Source organism: Neovison vison, chromosome 4, assembly GCF_020171115.1.
Source record: "Neovison vison isolate M4711 chromosome 4, ASM_NN_V1, whole genome shotgun sequence".
Lineage (NCBI taxonomy): Eukaryota > Metazoa > Chordata > Mammalia > Carnivora > Mustelidae > Neogale > Neogale vison.
In genome coordinates this window covers 83,809,026-83,831,783 of record NC_058094.1, presented here as the reverse complement: position 1 = coordinate 83,831,783, position 22,758 = coordinate 83,809,026, and the positions used below count along the sequence as shown (strand labels likewise).

The following is a 22,758-nucleotide window of genomic DNA, read 5'->3' as shown; positions in this document are numbered from 1 at the left end:
CTTTGAGATCAGGATCAGTCACCCCAGCTGGTAAAGTAGTTCCTTCTTTGATATTGATTCAGTCATGAGTATCCTAAAGTGGCTAGGCATCTGTCTTAGTTTCCAGTTCAATGAAATCATCCTGTCTCCTGCTGGAAGTATTTCTCTCTTTGGAACAAAGATCTCTAGACCAGCAGAACCTAAGTTTACAGGAATAGGAAGTAAACATTTTGCTAGTGGGTAATAGTGGGTAGTGCCACTTTCATTTCCTCTTTTGATTCTTGGATCCATCGATCCTTGCAATGGGAGAAAGAGAACCAAAAATATGATGCCATTTCAGAGCATATACAGCTTTCTGGAGAACCTTATCCCAGTCCTGCAAGATATAGCTAACTGAAACTGTAATTAAGTCTTCTTAAGGCTGTTACACTCTTCTGTCAAGCCACCTATTTCTGATGAGGTACATGGTAAGACCAGTAAATTCCATGACTTTGTGCCTATTCCTCACAAAGGGTCTGACTAATGGGTAGCTGTGTTTTAATTGTTCTTTTTGTTTTGTTTTCATTTTTTTATGGTTTTCCATTGACTTCAATCACATGGTGTAGTAATACTAAGAGAAGCTCTAAGGCTCATTAACTGTTAAGTGAGTTTCTTGATCAAAACTAGTGCTGGACTCTGAAAAACAGTCTGAGGGGTTTGAAGTGGCGGGGGGGTGGGAGGTTGGGGTACCAGGTGGTGGGTATTATAGAGGGCACAGCTTGCATGGAGCACTGGGTGTGGTGAAAAAATAATGAATACTGTTTTTCTGAAAATAAATAAATTGGAAAAAAAAAAAAAAAAACTAGTGCTGTATGGAATACCATGGCAATGGTTAAGGGATTCTATAAATTTGTGGATGGTAATTTTGGTAAAAGGGTTGCATATAGGAAAGGCAAGTCTATTCAAAATATTTACCCTAGGAAGAACAAAACAGTACCCATTCTAATATTGAAGTAGTCCTTTGTAACCAAACTGTCATCAGGTAGCTGGCTAATCATCACAGGAAATGTTGCTACATTCAATTCAGCATTGATCTCTGTTGTTGGATGATTAGATATTGAGCAGTGACTAGCCAGTTTGATCTTGGGGAGTAGAAGTCCATGTGGCTGACCCATTAATATACTCTATCCTTGCCACAAATGTCACTTTGTTCGTCTGTCCATTCACCACTGTCCATTAATCACCTAAACTTATGATAACCCACTGTCATTCTCAAGACTGTTTTTCTGCACTAGCCAAATAGGTGGGTTGGATGGGAATGTAATGGGAATCATTACACCTCTGTATTCTTGAAGTTCTTGATGGTGGCACTAATATCCATAATCCCTGCAGAAATTCAGTACTGTTTTACTATATGTCCTGGCAGAGACCATTGTAGGGGCTTTTACTTCTAGGGCTTCTAGACCTTTTCTTTCATAATAGCCCTCACTCCACAGAATAAGAAACAATGTGGAAATTCTACCAGTTGCTGGGTATGTCTACTTCAATTATATATTCCGGAGCTCTGGCAATAATAATAGGATGGGTTCAAGAATCCCCTGAACTCACTGTGAGATGGGTCTGAGTTAAAGTTTCGCTTATCATCTAAACTTCAGAAGCCCCAGTGCTAACTGAGGGACCAGTGTGATGTTTTGAATCTCCTAGAATTCGTGCCATGTCAGTTAAGGACTAGTATCCAGTAGTCCCTGAAAAGTCTGATTATTTTCTTTTCCTCAATAGACAGTTACCCTGGTGGAAGGCCATCTGTTTTCTTTTGTTTTTCCTTTAAGGAAAGCCGGAGAGACATAAACAGGATCCTTTTCCAAGGGAGCCCACCCTTCCCCCATCCATGGGGTTCTGGTTCAGATTTGGGAATTGATTGAAGGCCCATGACTGTTTTGGTGACTCAGGATAGACTATTCCCTGGACCTACAATTCTTCTGCTTTTTTAAAGATCAGGTTAAGCAGGAAACAGGCTTCCCATCTATTTCAGTTTTGGGGAATACATAATCAACTTGCCAGTGCCATTGTGCCAGACCCACGAGAGACCAAGTGATACGCAGACAAGTAGGAGAACTCAGATTTATTTTATGCCGGCAGACCCAGATGAGCTCCTGCTTGAAGTTCTGGGCCCCAGGCAATGGGGTTATAGGGCTTTTATAGAGGACTACAGGAAGTCAGGTTCCAAAGGCTATGCTGACTGCTGTTAGGTGGGTTTAACCTGGGGGAGTAGGGCCTGCTTTAGGCGGGAACAGTAGTGCAGGGAGCCTGTGGTGGGAAGCCTGTTTACAGAAGCAGAAGCGAATGGTTATCTCTTGCTCCCAGTAGGGCTCTGGTTATCTCTAGCTTCTTGTTAGTAACATTCCATCTTCTGGGGCCTCCTGGTCTGGGTCTGCTCTGGGTAATTTTCTTCTTCAATAGGTTTCTGAGAGTCAGACTATTCTGATTACTGCTTTGAAGACTCTGATGTCCATTATGGTAACCATTCCCACTTTATCTTTGGTGATTAAGTGCTGCCACTTGGCCCCGCCACTCCAAAATCCAATTACTCCCTGCATTTAAGGATCCCAGTTCAGTGGCAGCACTTTTCACTGTAACTTCTAACTCACAGAAGTGACCACAGAGTGTTTGATTCCTAGAGCAAATCCTTGCCTCACAGTCCTGGTAAAAGTTGTAACTGAGTAGGTTTTACATGATACACTCACTCTGACACCCCAACCTCCCTAAGCCTTTGGATCTCATCCTCTGCATAAACCAAGGCAGGTCTAACTCTCCTGTTGTGGGCCATGTTTTGGTCCATGTTTTAACCAATGAGCCAAACAAACTGATAGATCCCTTGTAGCCCCACTAGGTTAAACATTAAATCCAGAATCTGCTTCATGGGGCCATGTCAGTAAATTTGATTTAATTCAACTTTATGTTCTCTCCACCATTATCCCATATTCTTTTTTTTTTTTTAAATCCCACATCCTTAGTATCTATTGGTACACATATTCCTCAGAATTCTGTCTGTATAAATTGGGGAAAATATGCAATTCTTTTCACTGTAGCATACCTCTTCATGGGTCACACTTCAATTAGGAGTATTCAATGCTGATATTTTATATATTTCTATAGCTATATTAGTGTTTTCTTTCATAGTTGAGGTAGAATCACTGGTGCCTCTAATCAGATTAGAGAACAAATTCTGGAAATCCCAGAACCAATTCAGAAAACGCCTTCTTAAGGTTCTATTCCTCTAAAACCACTCTTGGTTCCAAAATCTGTATCAGGCAGGATTCTCCAAAGAAATAATCACTTTGCATGTATGCACATAAACATATATACATATACATAAACATAAATATTTATGTATGCATATGGAAACACACACATATATGTATGGAGAGAGAAACAGAGACAGAGAGGGAGACTTTAAGGCATTGGATATAATTGTGGTAGCAAAGCCTTCTTATCGATTGGATGAGGCTAATGCACATTATTGAGAATAATCGCCATACTTAATGTAAGTCAACTATAGGTATTATCCACATTTACAAAGGTTTTTCAAAGCCGAACCTAGATCAGAGTTTGACTGAATAATTAGGGACTATAGCATAGTCAGTCTGACACATAAAGTTAACCATTACAAATACTAAGCCTTTATTTTATTCTAGAATCTGGAGGTTGGCTGTAGTTCAGTCTGTTTGGCCAGGGATGTGAGGGTGACTCTGCTTTACCCTACGTTCTGTGGGTCATTTTAAAAAGTTTTGGTTTAGGTATGTCATTCTTTGCTCAGGCCAAGTGTATGGCAGCTTCTCGAGATGCAAGAAGTGCAAGAGAGCAGTGGGAACTTGCAGGCCCATTTAAGAAATCAACACAAAATTGGCAGAAGTAAATCATGTGGTCAAGTCTAAAGTCAATGTATGGAGAAAATAGTCCCTCCATGATAAATTTATGGCATGGAAGTGGGTGCCAAGAGAGATAGAAAATCTGGGTCAATCATTCAATTTTCCACAAGTGTTTACATATTTTAGCTTATAGTTAATTATAGCCTTGACGTCTTTCATTGCTTCTGTAGAGAATCAAAAGTTATCAATATAACCTTCACTCAAATGGTAGTGTTCATCTAAAAGATATTCCTTTGCTGTGGTGTTTTGTTTTTCAAGCCTATTTTTGTTACTAACTCAGATATATTATTACTGACATATTTGTCATTTACTAAAAGCTTCCCCAAATATGAATAATTTATTTCTGACACCATATGCTGTCAGAAAAATAGAAACATAAATACATATAGATAGAGAGAGTTATATTTATATAAATATAAATGGAAATACACTAAAAGGATCAGATAGAATTATATCTTTGCTTTCATTGGGAAGAACACGTGGAAGTTTAGTGTAATTTTGCCTGGATAAATATTACTGGGTGCATCCTTACAAATGGGCTTTTCATATATATATGTATACTTCCTTGCTCTATCAGCTGACCTTGCTCTATCAGGATCTTAAGTAAGTGGTTGTGTAAATAAATAAACAAATACATAAATAAAATGGGGGAAGAACAGATACATCTTCTTTCCAATGTAATTTCAAATAATTCATGTAGACACTTCACCCTCAAGGAAACAAAGCATAACTTCCCACTCCTTAAGTATGAGCTGCTCATAGTGACTTCTAACCAAAGAGTAAAGTGTGGAGAGAGGAGAAAAGAGTAATTTACCAATGGGGAAACCTGATAAATAATATCCTAGTCATGTGGTTATAGTCAGCCTCTATAGAGATAAATCCTGTTGACAGGTGGACCACTGATACAATGTGGTTAAATGATTCCAATGTCTGTGGTATCCTCCCTAAATCTCTAGCTCTAGTATAATCATGAGAAAAACAGCAGAATAATCCCAATGTAAGTACATTCTACAAATTACTGATTAATACTCCTTAAAACTGTCACACTCATTTTAAAGAAACAAAGTCTGAGAAAGAGTCATAGCCAAAAAGAGCTGGAGACATGGTGATTAAATATAATGTGTTGTCCTGGATCCTAGAGCAGAAAAAGGACAGGAGATAAAAAAAATGGAATCAAGTATGGATTTAATAATAATATAATAGTATTGATCCATCAACTTTAACAAATGTGCATACAAATGTAAGATGTTAATAATAGGGGAAAAAGGAATGTGGGGTATATGGGAACTCTTTGTGCTATTTTCACAATATTTATGTAAATCTAAAGCTGTTCTAACATAAAAGTTTATACAGAAAAGTCTCAAAATTTTTAAATAAAAGAACTAAACAGCTTTCACTCCAATTTTTAAATTTATAATCATTGAACATAGTTTTATTATAGTATGCAATTTATTTTTACCTAGTGACTTACTTGTTTCAAATCTCATAATAATATTTTTCTGAATAAACATTGATATTACTACCTAATATTTTGATGAAAGATAATGGAAGATTCAAGAAAAAGAAGGAAAATGTTAAAAATAGTAGAGGTGCATGCATAATGTGTCATATTATTAATAATGCCTTAAAATGTATGAACTAATATTCAGCATATGAAACTAAACATAAGCTTATGTCAGAATGGCTAAAATCAACAAGTCAGGAAATGACAGATGCTGGCGAGGATGCGGAGAAAGGGGAACCCTCCTACACTGTTGGTGGGAATGCAAGCTGGTGCAACCACTCTGGAAAACAGCACGGAGGTTCCTCAAAATGTTGAAAATAGAACTGCCCTATGACCCAGCAATTGCACTACTGGGTATTTACCCTAAAGATACAAACGTAGTGATCCAAAGGGGCACGTGCACCCAAATGTTTATAGCAGCAATGTCCACAATAGCCAAACTATGGAAAGAACCTAGATGTCCATCAACAGATGAATGGATCAAGAAGAGGTGGTATATATACACAATGGAATACTATGCAGCCATCAAAAGAAATGAAATCTTGCCATTTGCGACAACATGGATGAAACTACAGCATATCATGCTTAGTGAAATAAGTCAAGCGGAGAAAGACAACTATCATATGACCTCCCTGATATGAGGGAGTGGTGATGCAACATGGGGGCTTAAGTGGGTAGGAGAAGAATAAATGAAACAAGATCGGATTGGGAGGGAGACAAACCCATAAGTGACTCTTAATCTCACAAAACAAACTGAGGGTTTGTGGGGGGAGGGGGGTTGGAAGAAGGGGGGTGGGGTTATGGACATTGGGGAGGGTATGTGCTTTGGTGAGTGCTGTGAAGTGTGTAAACCTGGCGATTCACAGACCTGTACCCCTGGGGATAAAAATATATGTTTATAAAAAATTAAAAATTTAATAAAAAAAATGAAAAAAAAAAAAACCATGAGCTTGTGTTTAGACAGATGGTTAAATAACCCCATGTTTATTTCTCTAGTTGCTTTTTAGTAGCAGGAAATTGGTTCTAGATAGATAGACCACGTTTTTATATAATTAATAAATATTGAAATTCTACTTTTATATAAAGGCATAACTTTACATCAAAGTTGGGAATAAGCAGATATTTATAGATTTTTTTCAACAGTTTTTTTTTTAATTTTTTATAAACATATATTTTTATCCCCAGGGGTACAGGTCTGTGAATCGCCAGGTTTACACACTTCACAGCACTCACCAAAGCACATACCCTCCCTAATGTCCATAACCCCACTCCCCTTCTCCCAACCCCCCTCCCCCCAGCAACCCTCAGTTTGTTTTGTGAGATTAAGAGTCACTTATGGGTTTGTCTCCCTCCCAATCCCATCTTGTTTCATTTATTCTTCTCCTACCCACTTAAGCCCCCATTTTAAGGGCAATTCTGAAAAATAATTGTTAAAACCAACAACGAATTTCTCATGGCTATCAAAAATTTAAGTAATTTAAATAGAGAGGGAGACAAACCATAAGAGACTCTTTAAGATAGAGAGCAAATTGAGGATTGATGGGGGAAGTGCGTGGGGGAAGGGCTGAATGAGTGATGGAGATGAAGGAAGGTAACTGTGATGAGCACTGGGCATTGTATGTAAGTGATGAATCACTACATTCTACTCCTGAAACCAATATTACACTGTATGGTAACTAACTAGAATTTAAATAATTGAAAAAAGAGATTACCATCAAAAATAATCTAAAAAGAAAAAAGATTGAGTAACTTACATCATCAAATTATGATGTTTATCATCAAATTGCCTTTTATTTGTAAATAATTTGTTGCTACCTAGCTTTACTATAATCAGACTGCTTGTGCATTCCAGGTCCACAACCCTTAAAACTTATTTAGGGAAAATACTCAATATATTATGCAGTATGTTCAGTTGACTATTGAAAATGGTCAGTCTCTTTTCTTTCAGGGTCAATAGCAATGATCCAGTGACAGCATAAGTGAATTCCCTGCTCTATTTCACCCACACTCACTAAAAAGAACAAAATAATTTACTGTAATAAATTATTAAATAATTTACTGTTCCAAAGACTAAGAGAAGGATTAATTTTGAGGAGTCCAGTCTTTTACTGTGGAATTCACCATACATTTCACTTAAAAGTCTCATTTACCTAAACTATATTATATTTTGGCTCTGCGTTTTTTCCAGGGTCAGGGTGTTAAATTTCTATGACCACTCTTGGTTTTATTATCATATAACCAAAATAAAATTATCTAAAAACATTAAAAACATGCACTTTATGTGCATCTGAGTCCATGTTCACCATTTACATATTATAATGACCACAAAATGAATCTGTGTTAATATTTCATACATCGATTTATCTTAATATTATTCACTCTGATAAATAGCTTATTTCCTTACATCATACTGTTTGTGAATAAAATTTTGTTTCAGAGAAAATTATTCATGCATGCAGCTTTTTAATTAAAAAGAGAAAGATTAGTCAACCTTTTTTCAAGAGATAACCACATGAAAGGCAACTTTTAATTACTCCTTTGAAGTTTCTTTCCCAGTTGCAAACTCAGGTTTCAAAACGAAAGCTGGGAATGTGCAGAACACTTGAGAGAAGAGGTTTATCCTATCTCAGATCCTGTCTGAATGCTCATTGGAGTGGAGGAGTGCATAGAAATGCACCCTCTGGGTCACACTGAGCCATTTACGGTGCACAAGGGCGGGGGTTAAGACTTCTTTCTTTTCCTTCTGCTCTTTTCATTGTACTCAGGGAATTCTTGTACCTTACAGGTGGCCATAAACAGTTTGCCCAGAGTATCTGCTCCATAATTGCTTATGCTTTGCTTTATTAGCGTTTTCCACTCTTACACTCAGTGCTGTGCTTGATGGCTTACCATTTCTCTGTCTTTTCAGACGACATCCTTTGAGGTGCTGTAGCACATGGATTTCAGGACTGCCTGTGAAGAGGTATGTTACATGGCTTTCTGCTTTTTCAATAAGGGAAACCTGTTATAAATGGGACACACTTAGCCCTCTTTTATATAAGTGGAACACTGCTTTTGGTGAAGGGATGGGTGACAGGTCCATTTCAAATCCAAGGTACGGTCTGTTTCTGCAAGTCTCAAAAAGCCAGAGTGCCTGGGGAAGCTCTGATTTTCACTCTTCCTTAAGAATACTGGAGCATATTTGATGTGATTAAATTGCCCTTCTCCATAAACTATGCACTCACTACATGATTTCAGGTAGTAGAAGTGTTGGAAGTAATTCTTTTCACATAAATGGTTATAAATTAGAAGATATTGATGTCCTTTTCAGCACTAAAATTCTACAATTTTATGATTCCAGTATTATTTAAGTATTTCAGTATTGTTTTAAGTATATCACACATAGCAGTTCAGATTCTCTGTAGAGCTGTCTTCACACTTGGTGTGAATTAAAGTGATACATTGCTCTTTCAAGGATTTTAAAGGCCATTCAAGTGTATAGTCAGTAGTGCATGGAGTTAGGCTCCAGGGATATAATAACCATTCTATCTTAGGAAAAAACACTATTTTACTAAACATGCAACATTCAAAGCATTCTTTCATTTTTCAGGCCAAATGCAGTCACTCATAGGTTAAAATGTTCCATATTTGCTTAAAAGATTTAAAATATTTTTATTGTATATATAGATACCCCAAGAAAAACAACCATGACTAGATTACCTATGATACAGTTAAAAACAAACCAATAACACTTGTTATTAACATTTGTGAAGATTGTTTTTTTTTTTGTTGTTCTTTTTTTGGTTTTTTTAGATTTTATTTATTTATTTGACAGATCACAAGCAGGCAGAGAGGCAGGCAGAGAGAGGAAGGGAAGTAGACTCCCTGCTGAGCAGAGAGCCCCATGCAGGGGTTCAATCCCAGGATGCTGGGATCATGACCTGAGCCAAAGGCAGAGGCTTTAACCCACTGAGCCACCCAGGTGCCCCAGATTGTTCTTTTAATGAGATGTCAAGTGTTGTTTCTTGCAAAAATATCTACTTTTAAAAAGTATTTGTCACAGTTGACAGGTTCAACTGTGACAGGTTCAAGGTTTAGAACAGAAGATCTTTCAGAAAGTTAATAAATAGTTTATATATATTTTTATTTTTTTTATTTTTTTTTCTGTATTAAGCAATCTTGCTGACCTTTTTATTTTTTTTTCCAATTTTTTTATTTTCAGAAAAACATTATTCATTATTTTTTCACCACACCCAGTGCTCCATGCAAGCCGTGCCCTCTATAATACCCACCACCTGGTACCCCAACCTCCCACCCCCCCCGCCACTTCAAACCCCTCAGACTGTTTATATATATTTTTAAACATTTAGTCATTTGAGAGAGTGTGCACACAAGGGCATATGTGCACCCAAGGTCAGAGGTGTGGGGGCGGAGGGAGAAAATCTCAAGCTGACACCTGGTTGAGCTTGGAGCCTGATGTGAGACTGATCTTACCACCCATGAGGTCAAAACCTGAGCCTAAGCCGGGAGTCATTTGCCTTAACTGACTGAGCTACCCAGGCACCCTGCTTTTATATTTGTAATACTTAAGCTTAAGCTTTTTGTTTTCCAAAAGATTTTCTCTATGCTAACACTTTTCAAATTATAGTTATTTATTTACAGATCTCTCTTACATGCTACACTAAATACAATAATGACAATGTATAATTTATTCATCCTTTTAACTCAGCTATCAGTTCATACTTTTTAAAAATAATTTAATGCTTTAGAAACTTAAATTTGAAAACTTACATTTTAATTCTGTGTCATTTCTAGTGTTAAATACACAGTCTCATACTCTCAATTTTGGATGTAGTAAGTCTATTTCCATCACTGTGTTTGTTATCTTATGTTTTGGGTAGTAAAACACTCATCGCATGGATAGTTGCATGAATGAAATACAAACGAAAAACTTATGAGAGTTATGAGATCCTCAAAGACAAGATAGTGACCAAATACTATTTTAACACTTGGTTTACCTTGGACTCCAGAGACTGACTTAAGATTTATTTTTCCAACTTTTTTTTAAACAAAATTGTTTGATTCATTGATTTGGAATATATATTTATATCAAGTATTATTTTAAGGTTCAGATTTATTTTATTTTACAATGATAATATCACTATGATCATCTTACTGTTGCTTTCTGTAGACAGAAGTTCTTGTTCTCTTGCAATGAGTCCTTTGATAATTTCCACCATTTTAGACTGTCCCCAGGGTGGATTTAAGCTGCCTCAGAACTGCTCAGCAGCAGCAGCCATGTGTCTTCCACACACTGGCTGGGTTGGCAGGAGTACAGAGCTAGGAGATACTCTGAAGATGATCAAATCCCCCTGCAGATGGATCAAAGTCATTGAGTGCAACTGAAATGTACAGTCTTAGAACATTTAAGTGGACAGAAACCATAAAGATAATTTAGCTTAACTGTCTCACTTTGCAGGTATAGAAATTGAGCAGTTTTATGAAATGCTAAGTCCCATTTAATTAATTAGTTAAAAGCAAAACCATAATGTGTAGCTTGGAACTCTTTAAGTTTGATCCTCTTTCTAAATTATGTTGCTGGAAATTATAACATAGTCAATTATAATGTTATAACATAGTCAAATATATGTTGAATAAAAGTTGTTTTCTCTTAACTGCTAAGATATTATCAGATGTAAATCTGATAATATGTAAATCTGATATCCACATCATTGGACAGATCTAATTGATTATAACCATACACATACCAGGAAGTCTCTTCATTGAAAGGAAATGGAAGTATGTCTAATTCCTATAAAATATCTTAATTTTCTAATACAAATCCTTTGTAAAAGAAAGGTTTATTAATTAAGAAGTTTCTCCCCTTAAAAAGAAAATGTTGCAATACTTTTAAGGAATTGGAATTTAGATGTCTGATAAAATGTAAAAATAAAGGTAGAGAATATAATTGGGACAACACGAAATTCACAGTTTGGAAGAAAAAGTGCATGTTATGGGCAGGCATAATTACTGATTCTCTACTTTTAAAAGTGTTATCAAAATAATAATGTGTTAGGGGCGCTGTGTAGCTCAGTTGGTTAAGTGTCTGCCTTTGACTCAGCTCATGATCCTAGGGTCCTAGGATTGAGCCCTGCGTCAGGCTCCCTGCTGATTGGGGTATCTGCTTCTCTCTCTCCCACTGCCCTTCCTCCTCCTACTCCTTCTGGTGTTTTCTCTCTCTCTCAAGTAGATAAATATAAATCTTTAAAAAAATAAAATAACAATGTGTTCAAGGAGTAATTATGCTATCTTTAGTGTAGGTATTCCTCTTATTTCATTTTCCTCATATTAATTTTCATCTACATTCCTTAAAATGCTATTCACATCTCTGTGTTGACCATGAAAATACATATTTTCTACAACATATATTTAATAATTTATAATTCATTTACATATATAATTTAACTTAGTCCTTCACATAATAAGAGAATTTGTGACTATGATTCAATCAACAAATGTTGAAACAAAGCTTACTCTCAAAAAACATTGTACTAGGTCCTACATATTAATAGTCCATAATGATAAAAATGGTGTTAACTTATTATTAAGATCTTCTTGTGATAGCAACGTATGTGACAAGGTTAAATACTGTGATATTATTGAAGTCTCTACATGTGATGCCTAAATACAATTCTGCTTAATTGTTAGGTGAATATATTTATTCAATAAAAACCCCGAGTTCAGAAAAGGAAGCACTTGTTTGGATAGAGTGGTCTTGGAAAGCCTCAGGGTGAAGTGAGTCATGTACTAGGGCTTGACAAATGGCTGGCATTTAGGCAAGGAGATCATGACTGGAAGTAATCTTGGAAGGGAGTGCAAAATGCAGTTGGAGGCAGATGGCATCAAATGGCATTTAGTGCAATATTGCAATAATATGATAGGGTATAAGAAACTACACAACACTTAAAACTATAAGGTTACAGAATAAATTAAGCTATATTTGGCAAGCAAAATATGGAAATACCAATGATACCTATAAAACTATGTGCAGGACATATATGGTCTCTGCACCCTTGTAGTTTGTAGTTTTTTTATGTTTGATATTACAAGTGTTATATTTCCAGATTAAAGGAACATAGATTTTAAAGTTTCATGAAAGTGGTGGTGCCTGGATGGCTCAATAGGTTGAGTGTCGTGACTCTTGATTTTGGCTCAGGTCATGATGTTGGGCTCTGTGCACAGTGCAGAGTCTGGCTGAGATTCTCTCTCTCCCTCTCTCTGCCCTTCCCCATGCTCACACACTCTAAATAAATAAATAAGTAATAAATAAATAAAATCTCTAAAAAAAATGTTTCATGAAAGTGCATGTTCTTTCAAAGCCTAGAACCTAAAGAGGCCTTAGCTTTTTAAGATTTTATTTATTTGAGAGAGAGATTGAGAGAATGAGTGGGAGGAGGGACTGAGGGAGAGGCCGACTCCCTGTGGAGCAGAGAGCCCGAGGTGGGACCCTAATCCCAGGACCCTGGGATCATGACCTGAGCTGAAGGAAGACACTTAATTGACTGAGCCACATAAGTTCCCAAAGAAACCTTAGCTTCTAAGTATGAAAGGAATCATAGCCAAGTTTTTAAAGTTCCAAGGTTTAAGCTAAGCCTAAATTCTTGTTAAGTTTAACTGTGAGGTCTGTTTGTTTAAAACAGAGTGAACTCATGTGAATTCATAAACACACTTCATTGATTTACAGAAAGCTAGTTGATGACTAGATTTTTTAAAAAGTATTGCCTGTTAAATAATTAAGATGCATGGCCTTTTAATAGTCCTCTAAATAAACAATGTGGATTTTGTAAAATCCCCCATGCAATATAGTATCATACATCAGGCACAGGAAAACATTTGAATCTATATCATTTTTTATGAACCATCTCTTTAAAATTTAAAGTTTTATGTATGTTTCATAATTTGCATAATATATTGTCTACGTCTACATAGAGCACATACATTTCTTTACTCATGTGCAATGTGTACACAGTCCACAAAGTTTGAAGACAAATGATTCTTATGTTAATAAAGAAACAGACTGATACGGGATCTAAGTTTATAGTAAAATGTGCAGCCAATACTTATTTAGGTGATTCTTTATTGTTCAGCAGTCTGGGTGCATGGATGTGATGACTGCAGCCAGACTCTTTTAGGTTATGCTCTTCTAGTGGCCGCTCTCACAGTCTTGGTTCCCATTTTTAACCTTAAGCAATCTTTGGGGTTGAGGCTACGCAGAATAAGCCTCTCCCCATATAAGACAGTGTTTTATGCATCCTCAGTAGCTTGCCTTTGAGGGAAAAATCATCAGGTCAGCGTGGTCTCACTCACTTTACCCCCAGTGGTCATTGTTTGATACAGAAAAAAACAGTTGGTTCAAGATGATGACCTTCTCACAACTGTTTGTACTCCCAAAGGAGATTCTTGGTGACTGAAGTGCTGTCTCCTGGTGAGAGACACCAGTGGCCATATCACTGTTTATGGGGGGATTGGGCGGAAGCATCCCTCAAATCATCTGTGCATGAGTGAAACCAGAGCAGGTGGTTAAGAGCACAGAATCAGGAGCCAGCAGTCTGGGTTCAGATCCTGACTTCATTCATCTCTGCTCCTCTGCTCCTTTCCTATCTATGAAAGGGGGTGCACTGGGTTGTTAGGAGAAAAAAATGAAATAATATTTCTGGAAACACAGTAAACTTTATGCAAGTGGTTATTAAACAACAAATAAAAATATGGCTACATTTCACTAGTGATGATACCAGTCCAGCAATGCTGCTCTGAATCAGATTTCCCAGAAATGGATTTTACCTATTTTTTAATCTACTGTACCAGTTCTGACTCTAATGCAGTTATTTACCAGCCCCCAACATCTTCTGCTCAAGGCTTATATATCTGTTAACAAAAAGTATGTGGTATCTTTCCCAATTCCTATCCATCTCCTTTTCGAAGAAATATATTTATAAAACATAAATCACTGTTCAGGCATCTCTAATACCTTTAAACTCCTGGAATATCACGTAAGGGCCTTGACCTTCCTCCTCTTCACCTGGCCTCTGCTGGATTATGCAGACTTAACACTGGGATGCATTCTCATGCCTCTCTCTTCTTGAATCATGTCAGCTACCCAGTCTCATATGTTCATAATTTTATTCATTTTCCCTCTTGAATAAAATAACTTTTGCATCCTCTAATTATTTCCTCAATTTATTAAGACAACCATACATTTTTTTTATCTAGACAACCTTCTTTAACACCTCCCTTCCTCAAAAATATTTAACTCTTCTCTTTATGTTGCTCCCACATCTGATACCACATTGCATCTTATGCATGTATACATATTATATAAGTAAGAACGCTCTGAGGTCAGAGACGATTGTCTGATTCATGTCTGAATTATTTGCAAATTATTTGCAAAATTGATGTATGTATGGGATTTAAATGTTTTCATGTACATAGCTGAATATTTATAATAATATATATGTAAATCTATAAAATCTATAACCTCTAAAGAACTTAAAGAATTTAAGTTCAATTTGTTTCAAGCTTCATTAGTGCTGTTTTCTGTTTTCTTCAAACAGCTATTTGTGTGTGTGTGTGTGTGTGTGTGTGTGTATTCATTTTAACAAAAGCTACTTCGTTGTTTGTTCTCTTTAATTCTGTCTTTTCAGGACCCAAATGTGAGCGCAAAGTCTATATATTCTGTTTTGCAGACAACTGTCTAATAATTAGGGGACATTTTATACATTATTTGAGTGAATGGAGCTTTGACCACATCAGATGTAATGAGAGAGGTCTCATAGCTATATTTTTGTCTCTCAAACTTTCCCTGGATGATCTTTGATATCTCTTTGATGTGTAACAATAATGTATTTATGGGCTCTCAGGGAAAACCCCTCTTTCATCCTCACGTTGAGACAGAGCATTATTTGTCATTGCCAGATATTCCATTACACTTCTGGGAGAAAATTGGCTTGACTATACTGTGCATTAAAACATCAGCAAATGTGCTCAATTATGTTCACTTGGCTTTGATACTATTTTATACCCTCCTCTTCCCCATGCTAGCTCAGAGAGTCCTGATGTTGGCTCCCAGCCAAGATCACATTGTAAGCATGAAAGACATTTCTCTGTGAAAAATGTAGAAAATTATGTTCTATATTAAGGAAAATATCATTTGCCTTTGCTGAAATATTTTTATCCTCTAGATGTATCCACTTGAGTTATGCTCTAGAATAGATTAATTGACACAATTTAGTGAGTGCCTGCTGTGCGCCAGTCTCGTAAAGGAGGAAAGAACACCATCCTTGCTCTTGGAAGAGACTTGTTTTTTTCTTAAAAGATATCATAACACTTAGGAAATAATTACAGACTAATATAAGCCCATAGTGATAAAGGGTATGATTGGTATGTATTAGCATATGGGATAAAGCTATTTACAGAAGGAATTATCTTTAGCAGCATCAGTATCTAAGTATGTTCCCATTTACATTATGAAACATTCTTTTAAAGAAACAAACTCCTAGCAATCCATATGTAAATTTATATTCCAAGAGAAAACCTGGTATTATTGCCTAGAATTTTACGCTCATTAATACTAAGGATAAATACATATTTCTATAAACTTATCCTTTTATCCAAATTAAGAATGGCTTAACTCTAAAAAAAAAAAAAAAAAAAAGAATGGCTTAATAATTATTAGGTGAAAATACAGTTGCCAAAGTGGTCATTGTTCCTATTGACTTTCTGGTTCAGAATGACAGCCAGTGATTATTTTCTGTCTCAAAAAATTTCCTTTTGTATTTCTGACAAATGAGAACCTTAAGTGCTCTTGCTAGGAGGCATATTTCTTTTTTTTTCTTAATTTTTTCCTTTCATTGTTGCAAAATTCATTGTTTATGCACCACACCCAGTGCTCCATGCAATACATGCCCTCCTTAATACCCACCACCAAGCTCACCCAACCCCCCACTCCCCTCGCCTCCAAAACCCTCAGTTTCTTTCTCAGAGTCCACAGTTTGTCATTTTTTTTGGCATATTTCTATTTATCTGGGTGAATATTATATATTTTCAGGAGTAATGGGATTTGTGGGTTTCTTCAGTGATTACTGAAGTGATTACTGGTGGAAGGCTATCTAGTGCAAGTTCAGCAGTCTTCACAGACTATTTTTATGATTCCCCCAAAAATATGTGAAGCAAAACAGTGGCTTGGGAATCACAGATTTGGGGTCCTAAGCCAGGCTCTGTTTTTATTTATTTATTTATTTTTAAAAAGATTTTATTTATTTATTTGACAGAGAGAGAGAGATCATAAGTAGGCGGAGAGGCAGGCAGAGAGAGAGAGAGGAGGAAGCAGGCTCCCCATTGAGCAGAAAGCCTGTTACGGGGCTTGATCCCAGGACCCTGGGATCATGACCTGAGCCTAAGGCAGAGGCTTTAACCCACTGAGCCACCCAGGTGCCCCCAGGCTCTGTTTTTTTTTTTTTTTTTTTTTTTTAAAGATTTTATTTATTTATTTGAGAGAGAGAGAGACAGTGAGAGAGAGCATGAGCGAGGAGAAGGTCAGAGAGCGAAGCAGACTCCCCATGGAGCTGGGAGCCCGATGTGGGACTCGATCCCGGGACTCCAGGATCACGCCCTGAGCCGAAGGCAGTCGTCCAACCAACTGAGCCACCCAGGCGTCCCCCCAGGCTCTGTTTTTAATTAATTGTACTAATTTAAGCAATTCACTTCTCCCCTTTATCCTCATTTTCTCTTCTGTACTATGTGTGTGTGTGCGTGTGTGTGTGTGTGTGTGTGTGTGTGTGTTGGCAAATAGGAATGATGAAATTGTGGAGGATAAAAATGATGTTAAGTAGGTATGGTTTCAGTTTCAAAATTCTATGATAGAGGCAGAATGTAGGTTAGTGGTTGTGTGGGGCTGGGGACGGCTAGGGTGATGCATGAAATAGATTTTCTTTTGGAATTTTGAAAATGTTCTAAAATTGATTATAATGATGCTTACACAACTTTGTATGAAAAACCACTGTCTTATAGATCTTAAAGGGTTAAATTATATAGAATGTGAATTATATCTCAATAAATCTCTTATCAAATATTTTATATTTAGATAATATGTATTAAACAAAACTTTATTTTTCAAATCTAGTATATAAACACACTCCTTATTCTCCTAATCTTAGTGGGTTTTCTAACAAATCTCTATTACCTGAGGTCTACTTCATGTGAAATGGTTAACCTTGTCTCTGTTCCTATATTAAGTATTATGTTCCAGATTTATCAGAGTGCATTTTCCTTAGCTCTCAAATGCTATTCATCATGTTTTGCTGTGAATAGCCCATAAAATTAAATTCTATAACCTAAGTATAATTTTTTTCCTCTGTTTTGTTCTTTTCTTGCCTGAAGACAAAGACAGGGATTTGTTTGCTGCAGGATGGTAATCAGGAGCCTTTCAAAGTCCGGCTGCACCTAGCCAAAGATATTTTGATGATCCAGGAACAGGATGTGATATGTGTGTCTGGTGAGCCTTTCTATTCTGGTGTAAGTAGCTTTCCTTCTGTTGAACTCTTTTTTTTTTTTAATTTTTTTTTTTGTTAATAAAAATGCTTATTCACAGAAAGTTCATAATATATTATTCTTTTACTTTCAGAGCACAGTCAATCCTCCTGCATGTAATTTTTGTTGACATTATTAAGTAAGCAATGTCCTTGTATAAGTACCAAACCTAGGTCCACAGCCACCTATCAGGGCTCATCCTTACACATTAGGGCATCCCATTGACTCCCAGTTGTTAAGTGGCTGCAATGACACTTGTATAATCTGATCTTGAGAAAGTGCATCTACCTTTTCATACAGAGGACTATCTGAAGACAGTGCACAGTAGTTTTTCCTGCCCCAGTTTTCCCTTGCATCACACTGGACTTTTGGAGGTGACACAACCGTGGAGCCCATTGCATTTGGGAAGTGTGAGACTTTAGGTGGCAATCACTGGACAATATCAATGCTTTTCCCCAGGAGATTGTGCATGAATGATTCCCTGATAGAATTATGCCCAGGTGTCATAGTAGTTTCTGTCTAATGCCCTAAATGGTTGGCATATTACCCTGCTGCTAATCCAGCCTCAGAAAGAGCCATAAATTATCAGTCAAAACTCATTAATCTGCTCACGAGCATTGAAGTACAGCTGTGGAAGACATCTTTAGGTGAAATTAGATTATATTGGACAAAACAACTTTAGCATTAAAGAGGACAACTTTAGAGTTCATCATTTATTATGTAATAACATTAAAGACATTATTTTAACAGTGTTGCCAAATATGATCTCAGAAGAAATTACAGCAAGTAACAAACAGTCTGCTTCCTGGATTCCCCAGACATCTATAGCTATTTAGCACAAAGATTTAATTTGTAGCTTATTAACAGACTTACCTAGGAGTATTTTGTTGGTGGTGAATAATGCTGAACTTGAGTTTCCACCTCACTTCTCACCAACATCCTATGGGAGTCACACCAGGTCCTAAATCAATAGGCCCTTGCTAACTAAAGATAATGGACATTTTGCAGACTGTTAACTCTTCTTTTGTCACAGCTGATTTAAATCATCCTGAATCATGGGTCTGGCTGTCAAAGCTGATTAAATTGTTCTTATGGAGTGCCCATTCTTCCTTTTAGTTAATAAAAGAATGGCAATCAATGGTTGATTTCTCCTTCCCTCCCTCTTTCTTTCCTCTTTTCTTTCTTCTTTCTTTCTTTCTTTCTTTCTTTCTTTCCTTCCTTCCTCCCTTCCTTCCTTCCTTCAATTCTTTCACTTTTTCCTTTTTACCTTCCTTCCTTTTCTTTAACTCCTTCTCTTCCTTCTCTCCCCCACCTCTCTCTCTTTAGTGAAACAATATGATTAATATAACTCTCTGGAGTGAGTATTTTACACAAATTCTACATCAGTAAGGTTGTAATTTGTAAAATTCAGTCTATTAATACTGAAATAACATTACTGATTTTAAACTATGCAGTAAAAATAGTTAATACACAAAAATGTAATCTCTCATTTCAAAAGAATGCTGGAAGAACTTGACAGAATTAAGACAATTAACACTGGGAAGAACTTGACACAATTAAGACAAGAAGAACACTGGGAAGAACTTGACAGAAATATCCTATGATAATGTCAACAAATGCAAAAAAAAATTGACAAAATTTGACAGTCATTCATAAGAAACACTTTCAACAAAGTCTGGATAGGATGGAACTCCCTTAATTGAATAAACCCTAAAGAATACTTCTCACTAACATTATAGTTTCTGAGTTTGTAAGCAAGTCAAGGATCATCACTTGCTTCATTTTTACTCAGTATTGCTTTGGTTATACAGTAAGTTGGGAAATGGATATAAATGGCATAACAATTGAAAAAGAAGAAGTAAGGGTCTCCTAGGTGGCTCAGTTGGTTAAGCGACTACCTTCGCCTAAGGTCATGATTCTGGAGTCCCGGGATTGAGTCCTATATTGGGCTTCTCCCTCTGACCTCTCTCCTCTCATGCTCTCTCTCCCTCTCAAATAAATAAATAGAATCTTAAAAAAAAAAAAGAAGAGTAAATAGCTCTATTTTAGATGTCAAGATGGTGTATGTAGAAACCCCTAAGAAATCTGCAAAAATAGAATAACATAATAATTCATCAAGGTTGCTGGAAATAAGGATGATGTCCAAAGTTAATTGTACTTCCATAATTTGTAACAAACAAAATAAAAGTGAAATCCACAATACATCAAAGGAATACTACACTCTGAAATAAAATTAACAAAATATGTACAAAGTTTTAACCTTGAAAACTATAGAACTGTGATAAATGAAATGAAAATAAACAAGTAAATGGAGAAATGTAACATGGTCATTAATTAAAGACTAAATATTGTTAAGTTTTCAAATCTTCCTAAGCACCCAACATCAATTAAAATCTCCAAAATGTTTTTGTAGACCATGACAAGTTGATTCGAAGATTTACATGGAAATGCAAAGACTCAGTACAGGCCAAAAATGTCCCATCCCCTCAGTCCTTGACAACCTCTATTCTGCTTTCTGTTTCTATGTTTTCATCCTTTTGTATCTGGTTTATTTTATTTAGTCTAATTCTTCAAGGTTCACCCATCTTGTAGCACATATCAGAATTTCCTTCCTTTATAAGACTGAATAATATTTTTTCTGCATGTATATACCATATTTTGTTTATCTTACCTATCTATCTATCCAATAGTGTACATTTGGGTTGTTTTCTCCTTTTGGCCCTTTGGAATAAGGTTAATATGAACATGGGAGCACAGACGTCTGAGTCATTGTTTTTCATTCTTTTCTGTATGTTACCAGAAATAGAATTGCTGGATGAAATGGTAATTCTGTGGCTTTTGTTTTGTTTAATCTCATATCAGGTGTGTGATTTGCAAATAATTTTCTCCCAACTTATGGGTTGCCTTGTTACCCTGTTGTTTCCTTTGATGCACAGAGATTTTAATTTTTATGAAGTTCAGTTTGTCTACTTTTCTTTTGTTGACTATACTTGTGTTATACCTAAGAAATCATTGCCAGATCCAATGTCATGAAGATTTCCTCCTCTATTTTCTTCTAAGAGTTCTTAGTTTCAATTCTTACATGTACAGCATGTACACTGATTCATTTTGAATTAATTTTTGCATATGGTGTTATATCCAGCTTCATTCTTTTGCTGGTGGGTATGCAGTTTTTCTGATACCATTGCATCTTTGTACCCTTGTCAGAAATCATTTGCCCATATAAACGAGGTTTTATTTCCAAGCTCTCTATCTGTAGCATTGGTCTGTCTGTCTGTTTTTATGTCAATACCATACTGTTTTGATTACCTTAGCTTTGTGGTTAAGTGTTGAAACCAATAAACTTATGGAGGGAGGAAGGGCAGGATGGCGGAGAAGTAGGAGACCTTGTTTCAACTGGTCCCCTAAAGTGAGCAAAATATCTACCAGAACACTCTGAACACCCATGAAATCAGCCTGAGATGTAAGGTTATACACTTCTGGATCTCTACGGGGGCAGAAGAATATCAGTGGTAGGGTAAAGCAGATTGGGAGCACTCAGACTGATATGGAAGGATTAACAGAAGGGGGAGGGAGCCACCAGAGGTGACCCAGTGGAAAGTAATACCCCAACACAAAAGTACGCTGTGCTTGGGGACCAGCATTAACTTGGAGTCTGGTTAAAAGCACTCAAAAAGAACAAAGGGTCTTAAGGGGCAACTGGTAGAATCAGGCAGCATGGGCAAGGCCCTAAGCCCATGGTGCCAGGGCATTCACATCCAGCACCCACACATGACTGAGACAGCCCGGTAGTAGTTCCAGTTAGTGGTCCTGAGCCTATAGCTTTCCACTTTCCACAGGTGGAGCCTGTGTCACCACCACTTGGGCTGGACACACTCTGGCCCACAGCTGAGAGAGCCCAGCACAGGCTCCTACCAGAGATCACTGGGTCTGCAGCCTTCTGTGACCTGTGCCACAGCTGCTGAATATGAGCACACCTGGTGTGGGCCTGGACTCCACAGACAGCAGTCCTGTCAATGGCAGCCACAGGAATTGGGCTCCTGGGACCAATATTGCTCATGGTTTTAGTGCCATAGGAGTGCAGAGACAAGCGGGGGCCTTGGGCAACCACTGAGATGGTGGCTGCAGTTGCGTAATGCCTGTAGGAGTTTGCAGTGTTCATCAGAGTTTGCAGAAGAGGAGACTGTGTGTTCTGGACCATCAAGAGGGGAAGCAGACTGAGGCTTCTTTCTGAGGCAGAAGACTGGGTGTAGAAAGTTTACTTTGCACTAACACTCCAAAAAGCCACAAAAAGTCACCAAAGAACAAAAACCTCCAAAGAACAAAAGCTGGAAAAACCAGTTTCCATAGAGCCCAGCCCCTTGATATGGGGCAGAGTGACTCAGTCCAAGTGAGAGTGACTGAAAAACAACACGACAGGCCCCTCCCCCAGAAGATAAGCCAAAAGAACAACATGACACAACCACAGGGTCTCAATAAAATTATAAAATACCAACATCAGGGGAAAACAATGTATTAAGCCCTGGTGCACCTTGCCTGGATCATGGTTGATATATTCAGCTACACATCCCCTCAACCAACTCTCACCAAAATGACAAGGAGGAGGAACACCCAACAGCAGAAAAACTCAGAGATTGTGCCCTCTGCCACAGAACTATTGGATATGGACATAAGCAGTATGTCAGAAAGGGAAGTCAGGATAACAATTATCCAGGCAATGGCTAGGTTGGAGAAAACCATTAGTGACAACATAGAATCTCTAAAGATGGAAGTGAGGGCTGGTCTGGCAGTACTAAAAAAGCT

At 37.1% G+C, this 22,758-nt stretch overlaps 1 protein-coding gene across 2 annotated transcripts in view; it reads left to right on the top strand.

The window, feature by feature from the left end:
• Nucleotides 1–22,758, top strand: part of SNTG1 (syntrophin gamma 1) — a 939,244-nt gene that overhangs the window by 540,666 nt on the left and 375,820 nt on the right. For both annotated transcript variants that reach the window (XM_044245618.1, XM_044245617.1), the window contains exons 3-4: nt 8,300–8,353; nt 17,806–17,940. In XM_044245618.1, coding sequence (XP_044101553.1) covers nt 8,327–8,353; nt 17,806–17,940 — 162 coding nt within the window. In that variant the 5' untranslated portion in view covers nt 8,300–8,326. The remainder of the gene's footprint in view (nt 1–8,299; nt 8,354–17,805; nt 17,941–22,758) is intronic.